Source organism: Manduca sexta, chromosome 28, assembly GCF_014839805.1.
Source record: "Manduca sexta isolate Smith_Timp_Sample1 chromosome 28, JHU_Msex_v1.0, whole genome shotgun sequence".
NCBI classification, from domain to species: Eukaryota; Metazoa; Arthropoda; class Insecta; order Lepidoptera; family Sphingidae; genus Manduca; species Manduca sexta.
Window position 1 is genome coordinate 18,163,663 of NC_051142.1, and position 13,217 is coordinate 18,176,879.

At 40.0% G+C, this 13,217-nt stretch overlaps 1 protein-coding gene across 2 annotated transcripts in view; it reads right to left on the bottom strand.

Moving 5' to 3' along the window:
- LOC115447927 overlaps nucleotides 1-13,217 on the bottom strand; it is a 61,840-nt gene that overhangs the window by 15,406 nt on the left and 33,217 nt on the right. Inside the window, exons 3-10 of one of the 2 annotated variants that reach the window (XM_030175230.2) lie at nucleotides 10,445-11,102; nucleotides 9,949-10,079; nucleotides 9,382-9,605; nucleotides 9,116-9,261; nucleotides 6,174-6,259; nucleotides 5,435-5,600; nucleotides 2,852-3,039; nucleotides 1,598-1,755 (exon numbers count right to left, since the gene is read on the bottom strand). In XM_030175230.2, coding sequence (XP_030031090.2) covers nucleotides 1,598-1,755; nucleotides 2,852-3,039; nucleotides 5,435-5,600; nucleotides 6,174-6,259; nucleotides 9,116-9,261; nucleotides 9,382-9,605; nucleotides 9,949-10,079; nucleotides 10,445-11,102 — 1,757 coding nt within the window. Of the gene's footprint in view, nucleotides 1-1,597; nucleotides 1,756-2,851; nucleotides 3,040-4,048; nucleotides 5,601-6,173; nucleotides 6,260-9,115; nucleotides 9,262-9,381; nucleotides 9,606-9,948; nucleotides 10,080-10,444; nucleotides 11,103-13,217 lie in introns of both variants that reach the window. The other variant, XM_030175228.2, reaches the window with a different exon arrangement.

A 13,217-nucleotide genomic window follows, 5' to 3' on the forward strand; every position in this document is an offset into this window, starting at 1 on the left:
GTTTACTTATTCATATTGCCATACTTATAAACGCAAAAGTAACTCTGTCTATTTGTTATGCTTTCATGGTTGGACAATCGAACTGATTTCGATGTTTGGTTTGGAGATGGTTTGAGAGCCTGGGAGGGACATAGTCCAATTTTCATCCCAGGTAGGCATGTAGCGCAAATTTTATCCCCGAATAACTTTTACGAGGACAAAGCCGCATACAAAAGCTAGTAATTCCATAAATATGCGAATTCAAAAATAAACTTTATAAACTATATAGTTGACATTTAGATACAATATGCTCTCTTTCTTTTTTATTTTTCAAATAAATTACTATTTAATTCCTCCATGCACACTAAAAGACATTAGATTCTGCCGAAGTGACATTTGATATTATTGTAATTATGTTGTTTTTGCATTATAACTACGTCGATAGTTAAATAAAAGAAAACTATTTCACCATTTTGATCCGGTTCTTAGATATTATTTGCATTAAACACGTTCCATTAAAATTTATTTACAATAATGACCACATAGTCATGAATATTTAAAATATGTTTATATATATATATATATATATAAATTAATCCCTATTTCCCTTGGTCATGCCATCACGCGTGAACGGCTGGGCCAATTTCACAAATTTTTTTTGTTGTGTTTGTTATTGTCAGGAGAAGGTTCTTATGGAAGAAAAAATTTAAATAATTGCGCGGAAAATTAGAAAATTTAAGAAAACTTAACGAAAATATAAATTTTATATACTTAACTGTCAATTGTTTGAAATAACTGTGAGCGATTGACAGAATGCGCGCTGCAAATTCATAGTTAAGACGGGACAACGTAGGTCGGGTCAGCTAGTTTAAAATAATGACGATGCAACTCATCGTTTTCAATAATCGACTCCAACCTCTTTTTTCGATCTATCGCAGAAATTGACCAATCAGAACAACGTATTTATCATGACGTATGATGATTGGTTTATTCTCGGCTTTAGATCAAAGATTAACATTGGGATCGCTATCAAATGGCCGTTAGTTAATCTAACTTATTATTTCTATTCATTTCATAGATATTTAGAAAATAGAAATTGTACTTAAACCAAATCACGAGAGGAGTAAACTGCTTATTTGATTGTAAGCGCAACAACAGCTATCAGTTTACTTTATTGTAATACAGATATTACACAGCGCATAGCACTCTTAATAGCATCATGCAGTCTTGTTTTAATGCGATTGTTGTACTGAACTTTTCATTCTAAATCTTACTTCGTACTTCGAAATGAAATCCGACAGCTTCACAATTTTGTAAGCAATACCATGGTATCAAGAGTATCATCGAGGTACGTATTTACACAATATTATATTGCACTGTATCACTAAACATTGTAATCCATATCGATACTAATATTATAAATGTGATAATTACTCTTTCAGTCCGTTTGGGTTTCACGGTTAAACTGGACCAATATCGATAAAATTTAGTATAAACTTAGTTTGAGATCCAGGGATGGATATAGGCGACTTTTTATTCCGGAGAAATATATAGCGGGACTTTGAACAACAACTTGACGAAGCGGAGTCACGTGCAAAAGTTAGTAAATAAAAATTACCCATCAACGCAGGAAGCGGAAGTGATGACCACCTCAGGCCTGGTGATGACACCGCCGCACAGCAGGCTCCTGTTCGTCTGCAGTAGCACCATCGCTTGCCAGGGGATCTCAGCGAAGTCCACCTCGAGCTCGTTGCGGTTTCCGTATGGTTTTTGGGGCTGAAAGAAAATATTAATTACGTATTGTCGTGAAAACGCGAAGGTTGAGTGGGTGAACATTTTTTTAATGAATTATGTCTAATGGTAGCAACACCACTCAATAGCACTGAAATGCCGGCATTATCATGAGAATATATAAAGAACGAGTCTCGTAACGTGATGAACGTGGATGACACGTTGGTCACGGCGACGTCTAAGATTTTCCAGGGCGCCGCGATCCTGGCGGCGGTGGGCACCGGTCATATAGTGAGCCGCATTAGGCGTTTAGGTCTGAAGGTGGCCTTTGAGAAGACCGAGGCCATCTGCTTTCACGGGCCTCGGCAGGGGCCACCGGCTGGTGCCCACATCGTAGTGGAGGGGGTGCGGATTCCCATCGGCAACACCATGAAGTATTTAGGATTGATATTAGATAGCCGATGGGAGTTCAGCGCCCATTTTCAAAAGTTAAGGACAAAGTGGACAGTGACAATGACAGTGCGGCGGGCGCTCTTTCCAGGCTATAAAATAAACTAGAAAGTACCATAATAGGGTGCGAGCCTATTGCCATTTAACTACTGATCTGGGCATCGAACATGAGACCTCAAACAGCTGGCTGTTTTTTACACACCTAATGTTTAATATTTGGTTCGGCCTTTTATAGGGTAATAACCTATCAGCCTCATCTGTAAAGATGAATGTGTTTGCATAATTTTCATTAATTAATGATTAATTTATGGCTAACGAGGTAGTAATTAAGTCTTTCCAAACATTTATATTTGTAATCTTCTATCTACAAGGTATACATCTAATTAACTCAGTATGTAAACATTTTCATTTTTGGGACATGCTGTATAATGGTCATTATCATTGTTAATTACAATAGAGGCTATTTAAGCGGTTAAGAAGCAAAAAGAATGCGGAGGAATCATGATGATAAAATTACCACCGTCTGTAAACACTAACACGACCAGCAGAATGAGCTGACAGGCCTCTGGTTAGCCAGAATAAAGGTTTATATTGGGCTTCTTGTACAATCATAGGAAGAGGAAATAGACGCCAACTACTAGATAGCAGAAATAATGGAATACTTGGACAGTGTTTGGATAAAGTTACTCACTTTCAACAATCCACATTGGCCAGAACCAGAGTAACGTTGGAGGAACACTCTGTATGTGGACTCGCTGTATTCATTCTCCACTCCGAATCCGCCCTGGTTGATGGTGTAGATTCCTCCTCCGACCTCCTTTTGGCCAACACCTTGGACCAAACGTTGTCCAGTTTGGTACCTCACGCCGGTTCCAAATCCTGCGAGATGGGAATTATTAGATAAACGTTTTGGGATTTTTCGTGGAAAATTGATTTTTGCTTTTCTACAGGATTGTTACCTAAGTATATTATCAGTGATTTTTAACTTTAAGAATTTTTATAATAAATCATCATTGTTTTAATACTGAATTATTTATACAAAAATTGCGCCAGATTTTTTTGATAGTAAAAGTTACAAATGATTTAGTATTATCTGTTCCAGGCAGTTATATTTTACTATAGAAAACGACAATGGTACTTATCAAAAATAAAACATGTAGGGATCTTTTTAAAATGATTTTTGTCTTTGAAATTTTGTAACTTTATACTCACTAGAATCGATTTTTAAGAATTGTCAGATAAGTTTCATCAGATAATCTTTGTTATTATGATTTAATATTATTTTCTCTGTAGAAAGACACTGTCAAATAGTCAAATTCATTTTCAAATCCAATAAAATTTATCTGCCGGTTAAAAATCACCTAGATTATAATTGAATTTCGAGAAAGAGTAATATTGCTTTTAAAATAATTTTTGGTTTAGAGTTGTAACAATTAGTTGCAGGAATCATCTTGCACCGATATTTCGTAAACTATTTTATGTGATGTTACAACAACTAAGAAGTTATGAAGCATAAAAAGGATTTCTTGCAACTAATCGTTAGTCAATGTCCATAGTTAATGTAATAACAATTACAATTTATGGCAGTAAATATGTACAATATATAGTATATACAATGTAAAGTATTCTCCAATCTTCTGTGCCGCGTCAGAAATCGATTGACTTGCTACAATATGATAGCGTGTCAAAGTGGGGTAATTTCAAGGCGGCCAAAATGATTGAAGATATAGACAGTGTCATGAAATGCACGTGTGGTGCGTACCGTGGTCTGTGGTTCAGTGCTGATGTTCTGCATCTGTTCGGGGTCTGACTTACGTGTAGTGAGTGTTGTGGTCGCTGGGTGGTGGATTCGTCGGTGTGTGCGTCGAATTCAGCTGCTTGTACATACCTTGGTTGAGTCCAAATCCTTGGCCCTGGGATGCCCCGAATCCTCCGCCCTGTCTTACGCCAGCACCCCCTTGGTTAGCGCCTAAGCTGCCACCCTGGTTGAATCCTTGGCTTCCTTGGCCTCGGAACCCTACAGCCCCCGCTCCTTGAGCTCCGAAGGCTCCAGCCCCCGCTGCTTGCCCTCCGAACCCTCCGGCACCTATTCCTTGACCCCCAAACCCTCCTGCTCCAGCGCTCTGGCCAGCAAACCCTCCAGCTCCTGCGCCTTGGCCTGTGAAACCTCCAGCACCCGCTCTTTGCCCACTAATTCCCCCAGCTCCCAGCCCTTGGCTAGAGAACCCACCAGCACTTGCACCACGGCCTGCGAACCCTCCCGCTCCTGCTCCTTGGCCTGCAAATCCTCCCGCACTCGCCCCTCGACCTGTGAACCCTCCAGCTCCCGCTCCTTGATTTGCGAACCCTCCAGCTCCCGCCCCTTGGCCAGCAAAACCTCCTGCTCCGGATCCTTGGCCTGCAAAACCTCCGGCTCCCGCCCCTCGCCCGGTAAATCCACCGGCTCCCGCTCCTTGGCCAGCGAAACCTCCGGCACCCGCCCCTTGGCTAGCAAAACCTCCGGCACCGGCTCCTTGGCTAGCAAATCCTCCCGCACCCGCTCCTTGTCCTCTGAAGCCTCCGGCTCCGGCTCCGGCTCCTTGGCCACCAAATCCTCCGGCTCTGGCACCTTGCCCACCAAATCCTCCGGCTCCGGCAACTTGACCACCAAAGCCCACTTGACGAGCACCAAGGCCGCCTTGGGCACCGAATCCCCCTGCTTGGCTGCCTAAACTTCCTTGACCGATACCAGATCCAGCGCCTCGGGCCCCAAATCCTTGGCTGTTGGCAACATTGGAGCCTTGAGTACCAAAGCCTTGTCTTCCGCCGAGTCCGCCAACTTGGGCAACTCCTAATGCGTTGCCTTGACTAGCACCGAATCCTGCGCCTTGTCTTACGCCGAAACCACTCCCCTGGGTAGCCCCCAGGCCACTACCTTGACTAATGCCAAGACCGGAGCCTTGTCTCACTCCGGCTCCCCCCTGAGCCACTCCGAGACCACTGCCCTGATTAATCCCTACGCCGCCTCCCTGTCTTACCCCAAGCCCTCCTTGGCTGCCAGCGACGCCCGCACCTTGTCTTACTCCACCTATACCACCTTGATTGAGCCCTAAGCCACCGCCTTGATTTGTACCGAAGCCTCCAGCCTGAGTGGCTCCAAAACCACCTCCCTGCCGAACTCCGAGGCCGCTTCCAGCACCTTGTCTTCCGCCCAGTCCACTTCCTTGCCTCACTCCAACACCACCGCCCTGGTTGAGACCGAATCCAGTGCCCTGGCGAACTCCGAGACCACTACCTTGTGAGATGCCGATACCGCCTTCCTGTCTGACGCCGTAACCAGTGCCCGTCTGAACTCCAACGCCCTTGCTGGTCTGGACTCCCTGAAGAGTGGATTGGTCGAAACCCTGGTCTTGTCCAAAGCCTCCGAAACCTTGATTTACTCTAGTACCATCGATGGTCACCTGTTAAGATAAATTCTAGTTAACGGTTGTATTGTTGGTTAATGGCGTTAGTTTCTTTTATAATTTTAGAGTGGCGGATATACAACATATGCGGCGTCAACCCTGCATTATACTAAGATAGGTGTAGGTGACACAAAGAAACTAACAATTTAATAATAATAAAATTAGATGAAAAGAGTATATGATTACAACTTTGCCCGGGGTCTGACGCAGGTTTAACCGTTTAAGGTTAAAATAAAATTTGCCCGAAGTTTTCTCGCCGTCTATTTCATTACTTTACCCTTAATAAATACCTGCATCACATCAGGAGGTACAATATAGTCCGAGTAATAAAATTGTCAAAGGAAGATGATTCGCCCACACATGAGGAATTGTGGAAGGCATTTTATAGCAATAAACAATCCCCGTTCCTTTTTGATCATAATTCATTTTCTTTTATACACAACGGCGCATAAAACTTCTGGATTTGTGGGATTATTAGGACGGTCGGGTTCACCCAACACCACGCGAGCCACGTGCTCGTGCTATAAACATATTGTGTTAAATATGTCTAAGGTATCAGAAAAATCTTACCTGTCCGACTCCCGTCCTAATGCCTTTTCCGACACCTTGGTTGAATCCAAAACCAACACCCTGTTTGACGCCTTGTCCGAGATTTCCTATTTTAAAAACAAATTATATTCTGATTTAGGTTTTATTCTGACTAGGGTTTATTTACACAGACCGCTTTATATGTACACTGTAATATTTAAAGCACCTTTCATCTTAGTTGACATAGATGGACAGGTTAGCTAGGCTAGGGTCTCTATCGTGCTCACCGCTGTGCTACGCGATCTTCCGGTTATATTAATAAGATTATACTTAGTCTGGCCATAAATACTGTTACACTTAATTATAAAAAAATATTACATTTGAATTTCGAATCTGTCATTTTTATACGATTGTTCATTGTGTTTTCTCATTTTGGCGCCAATACATTGTAAAATATTTTGCGATATTAAAATGGTGTGGGGTGATAAAGAGAACCGAATCGCTGTGATAGCATTACACAAAGTAGGTATGGAGCCAAATGCAATTTTTAAAACTCTCCATACACTTGGTATTAGTAAAATGTTTGTGTACCGGGCTATTAATAGGTACAATGAGACCTCCTCTGTTTGTGACAGAAAAGATCTGGCCGTCCACGTAGTGTTCGTACGAAAAAGGTGGTCAAAGCAGTAAGGGAAAGAATTCGAAGAAATCCTGTCCGAAAGCAAAAGATTTTATCTCGGGAAATGAAGATAGCACCTAGAACCATGTCGCGTATTTTAAAAGATGACTTAGGACTTGCAGCCTATAAGAGACGCACTGGCCATTTCTTAACTGATAATTTAAAGAAGAATAGGGTGGTAAAATCGAAACAACTACTGAAGCGGTACGCAAAGGGAGGTCACAGAAAAATTTTGTTTACGGATGAGAAAATTTTTACAATTGAGCAACATTTTAACAAACAAAATGACCGTATTTATGCTCAAAGCTCTAAGGAAGCTTCCCAATTAGTCGACAGAGTGCAACGTGGACATTATCCGACTTCAGTGATGGTTTGGTGGGGTGTTAGCTATGAAGGAGTGACTGAGCCATATTTTTGTGAAAAAGGTATCAAAACATCGGCACAAGTGTATCAAGATACCATTCTTGAGAAGGTAGTTAAGCCCCTTAACATCACCATGTTCAATAACCAAGTATGGTCCTTCCAGCAAGACTCGGCGCCGGGTCATAAAGCTCGGTCCACGCAGTCTTGGTTGGAATCGAACGTTTCGGACTTCATCAGAGCTGAAGACTGGCCGTCGTCTAGTCCCGATCTTAATCCGCTGGATTATGATTTGTGGTCAGTTTTAGAGAGTACAGCTTGCTCTAAACGCCATGATAATTTGGAGTCCCTAAAACAATCTATACGATTGGCAGTGAAGAATTTTCCCATGGAAAGAGTGCGTGCTTCTATTGATAACTGGCCTCATCGTTTAAAGGACTGTATTGCAGCCAATGGAGACCACTTCGAATAAGCTTTTTATATTTTTAATTGTTTTATATTTATGTATTAAACTGACACACTGTAAAAGTAATAAATGTTATTTGCAGTTAACAATTTTCTTTTTTCTTTATTACAATATTTATGGCAAGACTAGGTATTTTATTATCTTTTTCTTTTTATTTGCTACTTTGATTACCTTGTGCTTTCTTTTATTATTTTTATTCCTCATTTAAAATATCCATAGTTTTACAATGAAATTCAGTATTACAATTATTATTTTTATGAATTATTTTGAAAATATGATCGATATTTCCAAAACACCCGTAATTTTTGATGATTTTTCAAAATAATTCTTTGGAGTAAATGAAATTTTTTTTTTTTTTTTTAAGGGGTTAAACACCGGAGTTCCGCCCTGATTCTAATAAGATATCACGTTATTCCTGAGTTTATTATAGTCTACTTCCTACCTTAAAGACCTTTATCCGTGAATGGTGTTTTCGCGTGCGTAGCCACAAGCAACAGCTTTTATTATATGCAACGTTTGTTAGTAAGATTATAGAGTTAATTTTCAAAAATTTATTTTTTGTTGAACATTAAACTATCCATGTTAAAAACAGATTGTATAAAATCCTAGCTCCATCAAAAGTAGTTCGTTTTAGGTTTCTTTCGTTATTAAAATCAGTATTTAGCCAACAACCTTGGCGGCCATGCATTTGTATAACATATTCAACATGCCGTCATATATTTTATTTCGATTCCAATCAATCATCGAAGACTAATCGTGATATATTATTATAACTCTACCATAAAATACGTTATTGCCAAATCAGTTCCATAGATACATATTAACGATCAATTTGAAATTGAAATTTTTTTCGCAATTTTTTATTTATGTATTTCAAATATTCGGGGACGGACGATCAACATTTTAATTATATTATTTTTATGAGAACAATGACCTAAAAATTGATATCCTTGCTTGAGGAAAATATAATCATTTTCATAGTTTAAGATTATTTAATGTTGCTGTCAATATGTTGTCGACAAACATTATACTAGTACGAAACGAACAGTTGCTTCAACATCCACAATTTAGTGATTAAACTATCCCATGATTCGGCCTGACCTCTTTAATCAACCACACAAAATTCAAGCACTTTCAAAATTCTTATTCTCATAGTTCCCTTATATTTCCTACTTTCAGGCATACAAAAGTTAGCCGTGCGTCCTCTGGGACCAAACTCGACAAGTTTGTTGCTGCAGATCGTTGCGCTTTAACCCGATTCTTTTTTGAAATGACTTTTTAGATAGAATGGTGGATTAAAATATTTTCGTCAATGTATAAACGAATTGCATCGCTAATTGCTTGTCTCAACATTACGTATTAGAACGCACTCATCATGGTTCTCTTTAGTTAAATTATTCGGATTTTGTTAATGTAGTTGAAACTATTGCTCTTATAACTGTTATTTGAAGTTTAAATATTATATAATCTTTTCCTCACCTACACCGACTGCACCAATTCCTTGTTGGCCAATTAATCCAATACCTTGTTGGCCATATTGTCCTGGTCCGACAGGTGTTGGTGATACGGTAGTTCCTGGGAATACTGGGGTGTTGCCATAGCCTGGTGGTGGTACCTCTGTGCCCCTGTTTAACATATATCGGTAATGTAGTTACTATTGGAACGTAGATTCACCGTGCAGAAAATAATTATGATTTTGTTGTTGTATTCGGAAGATAACATGGAAAACATAAGCATAAACTTACCTAAAGACTGGTAAGAGAGTAGTTCCAGCGTTAGGTGGCCTGGCAGTCACTTGGGGCCTTGGGTTGTTACTCGGGCTCTGTCTGCTATCCGGAACGTATTTACCGTCGTTTCCACCGAACACTCCGGGCACCCATCTTCCGAGTTGGTTAGTTGGCCAGGGGTCCGTGTAAAACGGATCACGGCAACACTTGCCAATGCGGCCGCTTTCAATGTCTTTGCAATCCTGATGATGAAGAGCATATTGGTGAAATTATTGATGCATATGAATATTATATTTCAAAAATTTAAGATTCATAACAACTGAATGAGACTGGCAAGTAGGTTACCATAAACATTAAACTACCAATAGTATCAACACTACCCAGAAATGGAGAGGTCTACATTGCATTGGTATTGAAGACCAACTATTCTCGACTCACTAGCTACAATCTCCTTAAAATGCTAGTGTAGGATTGTTTTCAGTGTTGCGAATACGCGCAATGTTGCAGTTGGAGATGTGACGACCGTAAGTTATTTAATATTAAGAACACGTGTAATAAAACGTATGAACTAAAATTGATACTCACCGTCAACGGAACTCTGTAGTTCTCCTGTTCCCTAGTCAAGAAGACAGATGTGTTTGAGATGATGCCATCAGCAGTACAGAACTCAATCGGGGTACATTTCAGAGCGGCGGCACATCCGGCAGGAATTTCACCTGTTTAAAACATACATTCTAGAAGTTTCCACTTTGATTCCGAAAAAGAAGAAGGTTCTTGATAAAGTGATAAAAGAGACTGTTGAACCACACAGATGTTACGTTTCTTTTACTCAGTATTTAAAGCTATGACATCCTTTAAAGGAAAACATGGCAGTGCCCGTTATCTGCCGCTGGAAGCAGAAATAAACTAAGCGTTGGTACTTATCCAGACGGACTCTTTCGTACGGGAGATCTACCACATGATAGCGCCAGCGTTTTGACAACATTCTACATTAAGGGTTTCTTATTACAATAGAATAACGAAAGAAAGAATGTAGGTAAAAACCGAATATAGGTAAATATTATTAAATTGTGGTACTTACTTGGAGAAGGTCCGGGAATGAAGGGCCTGGGTGTCCCCGGACGGTTCTGTTCGAGGATAATGCCTCCCTCAGTGTAAGGTGGCACTATTACCTCTTTGGGATTGGAAGGAAGGGGAGACTCATCGATTGGAGGTAAATATCCTGGAGCGGAAGTAGACGGGACGGGAGGAAGGTACGTCGGTTTAGGCGTTGTGAATGGGCGAGGAGTGATTGGCCTGGGAGTGGTCACAAAAGACGTAGGGTAGACTGTTGAGGGAACGATGTTGCTTGGGCTGTTGGAGCTATCAACAGGGGGAAGGTAGGGGATGCCAGGCTTCAAGCCAGTTGCGCCAGGCCTAAACTCGCTGCCAGAAGCGAAAGCATCAGTGTCGATGAAGTTAGGCTGGCTGGAGCTGAAACTTCCTGGACTGGTAGGGGCCAATGTTGTGCCAACGCTGGATCCATAACCGTTATTGGAACTGGAACCAAAGCTCGAACTGCCGAAGCCTGAAGAGCTTCCGAAGCCTTGGCTACCAGAGAAAAGACCAGACCCTTGGTTCGAGCCGGAGAAGGTGGCGGAATCTATTCCGAGGCCGGATCCTGAGACGCCATTGGCGCCTGATAGGGAGGAGACTTCGATTCTGCAGCAGATTTCCGTTCGCAGGTTGCAGTATTGTTTCTGTAACAAATAGAATAGTTATTATTATATGACATAACAAATACAACTGGTGTGTAAAGTCGCAGACGAAAATTATGTATCGATTTTATTATTATTATTATTATTAGTAATATTATTTATTATACAGATACGTGTATTTTGATAATGACTTCTTAAAAGACAGCAGCAGCGAAGAGCGCACACTGCCCATCTTGCCTATACTAATAATTCCAACAACATCCAATACTGAGCAAGAACTTGTTGCCAAATATTTAGGAATTTTAACTTTTTTGTAGCAAAGGCAAACAGGCATGTAGGTCTGATGTTAAGGATGAACTCTTAAACACCCAGAATACCAGAAGTATCATGGAATCGACTAAAAAGGAAAGGCGTGGTTTGAATTTGGGGCAATTCTGCCACCACACCAATGGGGTGATATTTAATCATCAAGGAGGTGGTTATAACTTGATTCTATAATCATTATTAATATTTACAGAGAAAGGAATATTCGACCCTCAAACGTACACAATAAATAATATATCATAATGACAGGTACACGTTTTTACTTGTAAGCTATTTGTCATTCATGAAGTCAATGATGTTGTTTAAAATGTCAACATGTGTTTAGAAATGTCGAATCTTTGAAATAACCTCTGCCAATCTATTGATAGTAAAGTTTTGTCAAATTAACGAGTTTTGATACTCGCAGCGCTACAATAATCATCTAGGCGATACGCTTGACGATGCGTAACCACAATCTTGATATTAGATCCCCAATTCTAGTCTATGTACCTAGATAATACTGGTATTCTTTATTTTTGCCGCCAAAAGTTTGTTAGCACTGTTATATGATTGACATTTTAGTATAACACATATATAAGAGATAACATTTTGTGTCTCTGCACTTTGATATTAGACATTTTGTATAATTTTGTTATGTTCGTCTCATCATTTACGTAGTGCGCTAATATGGTGGTAGGTTGCTGTCTTTAATAACTGCAATATATATTTCCAGCGCCAAGCAGCAGTGTGCATGCACTGTTGCGTTCGGGTTTAAAGAAAATTTTATCCAGCGTAATTATGGGACATTGTTAGAATATGTTTCAGGGTGACAAGCGCAGGAGAGTGCCACACAGTACTTTTCTGTTTTGATATATTTAAAAATGTTGCTTTTTTTTTAAACGGGCACAGCGAAGTACACACAGTGACAGTGAACACAATTATGCCGGCCTGTTGGAACCGGATATACACTGACTGATCCCGGAACGCGACACATTTAAGTGTGGGCTACTGTGGCGAGTTTTAACACCTTGTGTACTGTGGTCGCTACGGGCGGATATAAAATATATTCTACCATTAGTTTCTTGTCGTTCGTAGTTACTGTAATGTGTTGTTCATCGAAATTTAGATAATGTAATGAAATCAAAACGCGTAAATCAGATGTATAACTAGCTTCGAATAAATATTATTCTAATATTATGTACTTTTGGTAGACAAGCAGCGGTTATGGATTTATAAGAAGTGACGGTATAAGCGGCTGTGGTACTGAGTGTCTGAGGTCGCGGGTTCGACCCCGCCGCGCACGCAGTGACATTTTGAACTTACATGTACATTATGTAAAAATAGTTCGCCACACAAACTGCTAGCGAGTCCCGATAGCGGCTTATTGTTGAGGAATATTTATTTATTTTAAATTTCTTCAGCAGATTACACATTGAGATTGCGCAGGTATAACGAAGGTGATATTATTTTTGTGCACAGCGCGTCAATATATTATATAACATTGTGAAAGAAAATATCCATTTTCTACCTTTCAACTGATTTTGGAAAAACAATCATTAGATTTCCCTGCGCATCATGCGGTGGAAGCTTTCCGTACTGCTAGAGTAAAAATTAGAATGAATATTAACAAAGTTTAACATTTTACAGATTTAAATAAATGATTTCATTAATAAAACTTTTTTATAGAGTGGCCTCTGTGACCACGAAGGCTGCAAAGTCATCGAAATTCGAAAATTATAGTATAAAAACCGCGTTAAAAACCGAAAATTAGTTTTATTTTAAAGTCTAATATTCGCGTAAACATAAGATTTTTTTTTTCCATTTCATAATGTCCTTTTAATGTAATTTTATCCA